Here is an 11,019-nt window from a genome sequence, read left to right on the forward strand (position 1 = left end):
TTCCACCCTAATCCCTTACTACTAAAAAACTATATAGTGTTGTCCAGTGTCATGGATTTTAAAAGGGATTCGGACACCACGCTCACTATTTTTTTTTTTTTAACGGTAAATATGTAAAGTAATCTAATCTATACAAGCATTTTATGACGTCTGTTTATAAATCCACTGTGTTCTGATGATGAAAATATAGATGGTTTATTTAAAAAAAACACTTTTTTTTTTTTTTACAAAAATTGTTCAACCACAATGCATTGTGGTCTATATTTGCTAATATAGTGAGCATTGATAAACATTGAAGACTTCTGGGAAATTTCTAGAGCACTGGATTTTGGAGTTGTAGATTCAGACATTACTAGAAAAAAGTAAATATAGTGCACTATGGTGTGAGTAGTGAAGGAATTTGGACATAGTGGTAATACTTCAGAAAAATTCAACAAGAACATGTTAAAAACATTTTCTCTCAAATTTTAAGGATTTGATTCCATTAAACCAACATGAGGACTAATCTAGGAATTAACTTGGTAGCACGCAGTATTCTACATACATTAAGTTGTAGTTCAGGTGAAAACGCTCCAGATTTTCAAAGCTACAAATCAATAATGAGTAAATCATCTGTTACATGAGAAAATGATCAGTTTGTGAAGGTTTTGTCGTTTCTCGTTCTTGGAAAACGTGTGTGCGGCAGCGGCGGCGGCGGTGTTACCTGGGCGTGTGCCGTCTCATGAGTCAGTAATGAAGTGGCCCATCTGTTGGTGCTGCCCAGGGGACACAAACATTGCCTACATGTTACATCCACAACACACACAAACGCAAAGAGCTAAAGCACATGGTTGAAGCTGACGTGCCCCTCGCCACCTCTCCACCTCTCCTCCCTGTCACTCTGCATCTTCCCGTTTCAGTTTCCCTTACTTTTCCTTCCATGCGTTCGCCGTCTGCCCTACAGTGACAGCGTGGGTCCCCGCTTGCATTGAACCTTTGCTGGAAAGGTTGTTACCTTTTGTCTTGCAACCTGCCACATCATGCCCTGCACAAGAAATCTGGCTTCACAAGTTGTAATTGGCTTCATACTGTCTCGAAAAAAGTTCTTTTTTTGGAACTGAAAGTGCGGCTGTAAGATGGAATTATTGATTTCTTTTTTTATTCTCAAATATTCCTTCAGCTGCATTATATGTTAGAAATATCAGAAGAGGAAGAAAATACAAAAACATGCAGAAATGTAGTTCCAGTGTGGTGGATCACAGCTGAAGGTAAAATAAGGTGAAACCATTTTTGAAGACTCTCCACTTTCCCCGTGACGCCTGTTTAGCCAATTAAACCGTTTTTTTCTGGCAGTGTCAAAGAGAAAAGGAGTTCCGACGCAGTGGCTTATCTCTGACTGCACATCTATTTACTAACTTGCATGACTTCCTTCACTGTCTTAACATTTTCTCATTACAGTCATGCTAAAATCCACTGGCAGCGAGAGATTACTGCATGAAGCCTAAAATTGCAAAGTAAAGGTCACCAAGCAAGACTGAGAAATCCGCGCCGACACCGCACATCTTCCCCGTCGTTCCCATAATACCTTTCAGTAGCATTTTATGAAGGTCATCACTGTTGCTTAAAAGTAAATTCAAGAGATGTTTAAAGTTAGAGGGGGGGAATAAAAAAACAGCTTTTATTTTAGATGAAATTCAATGTTGTTAAAACTTTCCTGAAGTGCCGAACGGTTATAGACTTGGACTTTTAACCAATTCTCTTCGACCACTGGATGCTGGTGGCATCAGAGAACTCTTTCAAAAATAAAAAGTTAAATTTATCACTATAAGTAAACGTATTGTTGTCCAATTTCAATGATCTTTTTGATTCGTTTTTCTTTATCCCATATCCATGCGAACTTTGGGGGGCGGGGGTTAAAAACGTGTGTTCCCTCGTTTCTTGCGGGGGTTGTGTTCTCAAAATAACCCACAATAGATGAAATCCGCAAAGTAGGATTACAGATGTTTCAAGACACTCTTTATACTAGCGGTGTAACGATTCTTTTTAACACCGATTTGATTCATGTCATAATTTGTGATGATCCGATTAAGATCTGTTCATCTTAAATGATTCAATTTGATCCGATTCACTGACCTAAGATTGATCCATGACATCTTTAACCACCAGTGTGGTTATCTAAATGATACACTGTATATATAAATATATATATATAAACATTATACCACACTGTATGGTCACACATTTTTGCAGAATTCAGTGTTTCCACACATTGGATTGTAATGATGGCCTGTTCATTTTTTTCTGCCATCACTTGTATTGTCCGCCATGATGGGACTTCATTTTTATGTTTCTGGCAGCCACACGCTGTGGCAGGCGGAGCCTCAGGAATTGAGTCGTTTTACTTCCCGGTAGGAAAAAACTCACGATAAAATAACTAATCTTTCATAAATAATTAGTTTTTTTAGTTTTCCAAATGTAATATGTGATCATATACGTGGATATAGTTCACTCTGAAAGGCTTAACAAAGTCATGGTATGGCCACTTTAAATAACTATATCTCGCCACAGGAATGGACTACAAACTTGCTTTTTTCCCCAACATCCTTGTATGTTTTTCTCCTAATAACTGGGCCGGATCAAACCATCGCGGTTTAAGCTCTCAAAGTTCAAACCTTTGTAGAAAAAGAAGTCCAGCATTCTAGAATGAAACATTGTACATAAAAAAACAAAAAAATAAAATTTAAAAAAGCCTATGTTTTTAAGAAAAAAAATCAATGAAATTGCAAGACCCGTTAAAGGTGCAAAGGACTGCGGTACTGTAGTAATTTAATTTTTTTAGGGATTAAATTTATTCTTAATAGGAAGCATGGGATTTCAATTGGTAGGTTGTTGTTTTCCAGAGCTTCAAACTTTATTTTTTTCCCACCCAATTGCAGTTTTCGGAGCATTGTCTGGTCAAAATGCCAGCTTAATGCCAGGTTTGTGGAATCCAATGGTCAACATCCCCCGCTATCCGTCCTGTTGGCTTGGCTCTTTACGGAAAAGGCACTTTAGTTCCCGCGCAGGTTTAAGGGGAAATAAAAGCCTGTCAGGTGAGATGGGACACTCGAAAGCCTCTCGTTATTTTGGATTGGGTGTTCATTAGTGTGATCTCATTCTTCCTTGACAGTAGGTTCCCCCTCTGGTTCCTTCTTGCCTCTCTTTCGCCTTGAGCGTTCCCGCAGCGCCTGTGACAAGTTGACCGGGGGGAGAGCTGGGAACAACAAAAGCCCTTAGTTTTTTTTTTTTTTTTGTTTTGTTTTTTTCGTCTCCCTCTCTCTCCCAGAAAAGCTTTCCTGCCCACTCTTGCTTGTGCAGACACACACATGTCCAAGAGCGGCTAGCTGGAAGGGGGTTGCCATGGAGACAAGACCAGGGTGGGTGGGTGGGGGGGAGAACGCAGAGAGAGGGATGATGTCGAGAAAGAATGGATGATGGCCAGGGACAGATTTTTTTGTTTTTTAAAACAGCCCCCTCTTTTCCTTTGAAGGTGCAGCACCCTTTGTTTGTCATGTTTTTTCCACCCTGACTGCTGGAGGACACGAGGTCAGGATTGTATTACAGATCCACTGTCCTTTCCACCATGTGTTCAATCAGATAGTGGCCTTTCACAGCTTCCAAGGTTAGCCGTGTGTCTGAGAGAGAGGGATGCTGAGGAATTTCAAGAGAGGAGTGAATGATAAACAACAAAAACAGGTTTTTGATCATATACATTGTGAATCAGTGACTCTTTTTGACCTAAAAAAGTATTTTGTCAAATCCATATATCTTCCCATCAGCCTTTGCTTTCCAGCTCTTTTTTTTTGAGTTTGTGATAAAACACTAATTATTCCTTTCATCTTTTTTCTCTGCCTCCCTCCCCTCTCTTCTTGCCCTCTTTTTGTCCCCAACCACAATTTTCATTTTTCGGCTGTTGTTCCCACAATCCATCATCCTCCTCCTCCTCGCTTTGCACCCTTTTTTTCCGTGTTAGGAGGACGCTCGTGCAGATGTGGTGGACTGCATCGTGCGGGACATCCAGAACAGCCAGTGCCTGATGAACGTGGAGTATTCGGGCGCCAGCTGCCCGCACGTCACAATACAGTTTGGGGACACCAAGGATGACGTGGGCCTGGGCTTGGTCAAGGAGGGCCTGGTCATGGTGGACGTCCGCAAGGAGAAACACCTGCAGAAGATGGTGAGTCCCTGAATTTACAGCTGCTGGGCGACAATATTTCAAGATAAATGTTTACTTCAGCTGCACTCTTAAATATGAGGAACTTTAACATGCTTTCTAAAAGGTTAAAATTACCTAATGGGATAAAATTCCCTTTACAGGAGGAGGGGGTATTGAGTGTTCAGCTCTCTGATTTATTTGTGGCCCAGTTATTGGAGTTTACCGCCCGGACCTTTTTATTCTTAAGCTGATTTGCAACTATATGAATAAATCATTGGCCTATAACAGCTGAGAAAGGCTTCAGCCTGCTGCGACTCTAAACACAAGGAAGAGGGTGTAAATTGAAAACAAAAATGGATGGATAAGTGGTTGGAGGTGAATTTGTGCCTGTTTTCTCCTCTTCATCTAAAGCCACACATGTCATCAGCAGAAAGAGATCCTTTCATCTTTGTCTTTTCAAAACTGGCAGTTGTCATTCTGGCTAAAGTGGTTCCCGCAAACACAACAGTCTTTTGTAGCACAAAGCCACAATTTCAGCCTTTCTCCCCACAACCAATGTGTCTTAGCCGTCATCGCAGGACGAGCTCAAATACAATATTTAGAAAGTGACGGTACATTCTTGGAAAAAGAAAATTGAAATGCCCTGTTTAAGAAACTAAAAAACCTGTGGAAAAGGACGCACGCTGGCGATAAAACATCACACTTTTCTTTCTCCTTTTTTCTCTACATAAACATCCCAAAATGAGGCTTTTTACAGCAATTATTAGGTCAGATTAAAAATAGATTATTCAGTTCACGATTAATGAATTAATTGCACAAAAAAATGTATCGCAACAAATACTTAACAAAAATGGTACGTTCCATTTTCATGAAGTCCTTGAGCTGCAAGAAGCACCACTGCTCCCCCTAAGATCTGGTCGCACCTGCCTATGACCCTAAGGGGGCCCAGACAACCCGTACAGGGGTCCATGTGTCTAAGACTGCAGTCGATGTACCACTTGTTGCTCTTACAATTTCTTGCTGCAACAACAGCTTCAATCACTGTTTGTCGTGTCGGTTTTTATGATGTATTTAAGCTACTATTCCACCAAACGCCTTGGGGTTTTGTAATGCGAACGTCGTCACAAAAAGGAGAAATGAAAACTCCTCAATTGTCAGTCCCCAGTTTCACATAATGCACTTTGCGACACCGTTCTACAATTTGCCTCAGATGGTGGCCATTTTTGTCAAAGCATGAAGCAATGCTCATTTACTTTTCTCTCATTGTGCTAATTCGCCCCGCAGGCTCGTAGTGGCTCTGTACATGAAAGATAAAATGAAGAATACTTATTCGTGCTGCAATTACTGCTTCTGCATAACCCCAAAATGAGGTAGTCTTTTATTTAAAAAATGCAACTCTCCGAGGAACAGAGAAACACGTAACTGTTCATTAAAAAAAGAAATCTTCATGCAAATTGAAGGCTGGTAGGAAGAGCACAATCTTTCTAGAAATGTATTTTTTTTTACACACTAACTCACTTTGATTCATTGTGACCTCTGACCTCCAGCATGATCAGTGACCATATTGTTGTCCCGGGATAATGGACACTACAGACGGTGATTAAAATCTGCTTTTGCCCCAATAGGCTTATAAGCTGCAGATTTAGGTTTGGTTGCATCAAATGGTTCCTGTTTAATATGCAGCAGCTGCGACTCTACGCATATCCCCCAACACACACACTTTCAGGCTGCAGACGTATATTTTGATCTGGAGAAAGCTTAACAAGCCGCAGTGTTTCCAAAGTGCTTTACAAATGTGGGTTAAAGAAAAGCCCTGAAGCTTTCTGGTCGATAATTCTCCCTTCAGTTCTTGTTCCAAAGTGAAGGCCACCGATGATACCGTTCACGTTTTCCAGCCTTAGAAGCAAAAACTCAAATGTCATCAGAATCTCTTTAGTTTTTATTTATTAAAAGTAAATCAGTGCACAGGTACTAGGAATCAATCTGATTTTTGGTATCTGCTGATACCGAGTCCCATTCCAATACTTTTGTAACGCATTTAAAAAAAATGAACACATTTCATGAAATTATTCATGGTTTCCCCTCGTTTTATTTTATTAAACTTCTTTTGTTCACCCTGAGACTGGAAGGTTGTGAGTTCAAATCCAGGCAGTCATACCAAAGACTCTAAAAATGGGACCCAGTGCCTCCATCTCGACACTCAGCATTAAGAGGTTAGATTGGGGGGTGGCGGCTGTGTCTGCAACTCACCCCTCCCCCACGGGATGGGTCAAATGCGGAGAATAATTTTCACACACCGAGCTACTTGACAACTGATGGGACTTTAACTTTTATCCGGAACAAATTTTCAGTCTGTATACACCCAAGTGGACTCGGCCTGGGACCAGAAACCGCTCTCTGGTCCATCTTTTGAGGTGTACTTGGTTTGTTCCAATCATACTGACTCCAGTTCGCTCAGAAATACCTCGGCTCCATTCTCGGAGTGGAACGGCCATCGTAGACCGTCATTGGTAGACCTGCGTGGAGCAACGATTCTAATGAGGTCTGATGAATGTAGGCTCATAAAAAAAACTTTTAACATGATCCACTTTGCTTCTTTCAGTTTTCCCGACAATCATGTCTCAAACACTTATCGGGGTACCTTTATAGCCTTCTCCTCAGTAACTTTTCCAGTCCGAATACACCCTGAACCCCGCTTAAATTGAGACAAAATGCAAGCGACACTTGCTGTCAGTTTAAAAAGTTGATTAAAAGTAGTTGAACACGGAAGTCCAAATCTGTACACATCTTGTTAACTCTAACCAAACTGTTTTTATGTCCCTCCAGCTCAAACTACTGTCGTATTCTGCTGCGCTTTACGACAATAAAATGTTGTAATCCATTCATGAAATTCTAGTAGAGCATTTATCTAGAATAATAAGCTTGAAATATGTAGCGCCGATCATAATAATAATAATAATAAAATAAATATCCGATCTCACACCGGGATACAACATCCAACTTCAGTCGAGTCTGAAACTAAATAATTGAGCCCATTTTCTGATTATGTGATCAGATCCTTACTAGGAACAGAAAGATTTAGTTTAGGTGGCACTAAAATGATGAATTTAAGTATTGATGAAGTAGCTAATAGATTCTAGAGTTGCTTCAAATTAATAGTTGCATGTTTGCAGGATGCAAACTTTAAAATTTATGAGCGCCACACTTCCCGTTCCGCTGCAGACAAACAATATTAAAGTGCAGGAGCGACAGGCAAAATATATTTTCAGATCCAACCTTTGGTTGCCCTCTGTGTCAGCTGTCGTCATCCAGTTTCTCTGTATCAGCCTTCTTGTAAAAGTGACTTTTGTCCTTTCTATCCGTTCCGTTTTTGCCTCCGTTCTTTATTCATTATCCATTCCTGGGGATTGGAACACGGTCGTTGTAATCTGTGCTCCAGTTCCAAAGCATTATATAACAGATGGGCTGTAATGTTCATTGGCACTTGAGCAACCATTAATAGTCAGTCATAAGTGCACTGAAGGTTAACACCAGTCTTTGAGGGTAGCATTGTCCCAAGAGAGTGAAAGCACGAGGGGATATTCATCCATTTGGGCTTTTATTTCTTTTTTCAAGTGCCTTCCCACCTTAAGCCGTACTTTAGTGCTTGTTGTCAGTGCACACCATATGGACACACATTGTTCTCGCTTCCACGCAGAGGCATATGCTTAAAAAAAAGTGTTGCCAAAATGGGTTAAAAGTGTTTTTCTGTGCAGGCAGAAAGCCCACATCTGTACATGAAATATCTCATGTGGTTTAATCTGTCATGCATCTGTCAGTGTGTGTTTTGGAAATAGCTTTGATATGTAGATTCTGATGGGAGAGTGATATCATTAGTCACTATCCAGCAGTGGACACAGCTGTTAACGCTACATGTAGTAGCCAGTTACACCTGAAATATTGTCAGTTTTTTTCAGATCCAGAACTTGTTTTTTTTTCTTCGTTTTATTTGTCCTGAAAGCCCAGTTCTGCCAGGTACAAGTGGCTGCCTTGTACAGTGTCTATCACCAGTACATGTAATCAGCATGTTGGTGTCATAAATGAGCTGTTAGCAAAGCACAGCAGCTCAGTAATAGTTGCCCCAGGCAGCCAGATTTAGAGCAGTGTCAACCATGTCATTTGCTCTGATTGGACCCGATAGCAACTGCATGTTCTTGAGTTAGGGGAGAAATCTGTATATATATAGTTTTTTTTCCCTTCAGTTAGATTTCTTCCGTCAGGAAAGGGAAACCTCATAATGGGTGTAAAAATATTTAAACAGTAATAGTGAGGATGATCACTCTGGCGAGCTAAAGGATGATGAAGGTTTGACTTTAATACAAAGTCACAAGCGGCCCCTTTCTTCCTGCAGCTCCTACCTATGACACACTGACTCGCTGCTTCCCCCTCCTTAAGCACACTAAGCCATTAAATGGTCCTGGCACCATCAACTCTCCTCTCCTAAAATGGCAACATGCCATTCTGGCTCAGTCACTACCACACTTTCTACCTCTGTCATCTCTTTTCCTCTTTCTTTCTCCTCCCCTGCAAGTTGCACACCATCTTTGTTTCCTCTTTTTCCCATCTATATCAGCACCTCTTTTCCTGTTGTCCCCCCTCTACTATTCTTTTTTTCAGCATCTACGAGGAGACTTGCAGGTTTTTCTTGGGCCAATTAGCATTTTGTCTGTTAGCGCAATGTCATGATGACCTATAATCCTCACAAATTAAAGCGGAGATTTGTTCGGACTAGACCTTCTGATAATGAGCCGTGATTTAAAACGCAGATTGCTTAGTCTGCACTGTTTAACCAGCCCATTTTGTCACTCTAAGCTTATATTAAAGGATAGCAAAGCATTAATTCTGTCTCTGTAAGCAAGAAGCAGAATAAATAAAAGTCGAGGAAGGGAAAGAAAGAATGGAGACTTTTTTTTTTCTTTGTGCCTGACTGACTACACAGTAAGCAAGCAGGTTTTGACCAAAGCCACCCTCAGACCTGATATTTCTTTGTCCGAGCTGTAATGAGTCTGTCATGGCAGCTCAAGGAGGAGATGGTTGTGCGGTTAGCAACACTATCCGTTGTGCTCGGCTGCTTTTACACCAGTGTTTCCTGTCAGCAGCTGCCAACAACATGACTGATTCAAAGTCTGGCAGGTCACTTGGTCCTAACTGTCTCATCCAATCACCTCAGCGGAGTGACACTGGCGCTAACCTGCAAAAGTTCATTAGCGTTACAAGCTAATAATCTCCACTTTGCTAATCACGAGTCAATTATCAACGCGGACGTGTCGGTCATTTCTTCTCAAACGTGGTTATCATCCGTCACTGACACCGCATCGACCCGGGCCTGCTTTCCAATATGTTCCCTGCACACAGGGTTAAGACACACCATTAGTGTTTACATCCCAAATTAACATGTATGGACGGCGTCATGAGATCTTCATTGAAACGTGTGTTGGTGTGTGTCAGCAGAAGGCGCTCTGTGGGGAAAACAGCTGGGAGGTAGTCTGCTAAGAGTGAAAGCTGCAGATGAGAATCTGGGAATTTTTAATTACTCTGAAGCTGCTTTGGGAAATATACTTTTTATTTTTTTTGCCTGTGTTGCGATATTCACACACAGGCTTAGCATTTTATGTATGAATTTGTAAAGTTGTGGCAAACTCTTCCGTCTGGCTCACACTGTCATCTCTTTAAACAGGCTGCCTCATGAGGTCCCTATAGCTGGAAGTTGGAAATCCCTCTGTATAATTAATTGCACAGCAGGGTAACCGTGTTAATGGGGTTTGAGTGTGAATGAAAACGTAGCTAAAGCCGGATGTGGAGGATCCATAGTGGAAATCGGTGAAGAGGCTCACAGCGTAGTGCCTGCAGGGCTGGCTTGTTCCATTTATCAATCTCTCTGTACTTCCTGTTTTTATTTATTTTTGGTATTTCCTAGAGTAATGAGAGAAATGAAGTACATATGTTTACATTCAAAGCTTTTAATAGATTATTAAAAAATAAATAATCTGATCCTTCCTAAAAATCTCAGAATTTGTAGTGAATCCCACTTCAAAACTTTTGTATTTACCTTGAAGAAGCAGATTATCAAAATCTCTTGTGGAAAAGGGAATTCCAGTCCATCAAGGAGGTCCATAGAGAGCCACACTACATACGGAATATCCTATTGTTCTACTGAAGCAGTGAGCCAGAAATAAAAAAAGCAGCAGTTACGGATGCCGTACCAAAACTAGTACTGTTTGGTACCGGTGCCACGTCATCAATTTTTACCAGACCGATCAGTTTCAGCTTTATCAGTATTGCTTATCGCACACGGCATGTTCTACTTTGTTTCAAAGAAAAATTAGGGGGAAAATGAATTAATTTGGTTTTGTATATGAAGTTAAATTAATATTGTTTTTGAATTTGTTCTAAAATAAAAAGATTTTTATATGGATGGTTTGTTATCTGTCTTCTCCCTCTTTGTTTTCACACAAAAGTATCTAAGAATACTAGATCAAAGGGGGAATAGTATCGATAAAATCGTAACAATACCCATCCTTAGCAGCAGTTATAATTTTGTTTACTTTTTGCATTTTTTCTTGAAAGTTTTTACTAGCTTTATTCCTGCTGAAAATGTCCAAATTAGTCAGACGTGTTTAAAATTCCTCTCCTGTTAGGGATCTCTGAAAAAAATCAAAACATTTTATACACAGTGTTTCCTTATTAATCACAGAGGATGATGTTGTTCACCTTGTTGCATATCCTGTCAAGGGTCGCCAAAGCAAATCAGCTTTCACTGATTCACAGAGATTTGTATGCCAAATATCCATCCTTGCATTACTAAG

The 11,019-nt window shown here is 40.5% G+C and overlaps 1 protein-coding gene and 1 long non-coding RNA gene across 6 annotated transcripts in view; one reads left to right on the top strand and one right to left on the bottom strand.

The window, feature by feature from the left end:
• The window catches only part of snd1 (staphylococcal nuclease and tudor domain containing 1), a 181,017-nt gene that overhangs the window by 159,603 nt on the left and 10,395 nt on the right, over positions 1-11,019 (top strand). The window contains exon 22 of the mRNA XM_024292246.1: positions 3,992-4,195. Within this exon, the coding sequence (XP_024148014.1) occupies positions 3,992-4,195 (204 nt within the window). The remainder of the gene's footprint in view (positions 1-3,991; positions 4,196-11,019) is intronic.
• The window catches only part of LOC112158751, a 354,072-nt gene that overhangs the window by 6,100 nt on the left and 336,953 nt on the right, over positions 1-11,019 (bottom strand). For all 5 annotated transcript variants that reach the window (XR_004947099.1, XR_004947100.1, XR_002921355.2 and 2 more), the window contains one exon: positions 704-755. This is a non-coding gene — a long non-coding RNA (uncharacterized LOC112158751). The remainder of the gene's footprint in view (positions 1-703; positions 756-11,019) is intronic.

This window comes from Oryzias melastigma, linkage group LG23 (genome assembly GCF_002922805.2).
Source record: "Oryzias melastigma strain HK-1 linkage group LG23, ASM292280v2, whole genome shotgun sequence".
In the NCBI taxonomy this organism is placed as follows: Eukaryota; Metazoa; Chordata; class Actinopteri; order Beloniformes; family Adrianichthyidae; genus Oryzias; species Oryzias melastigma.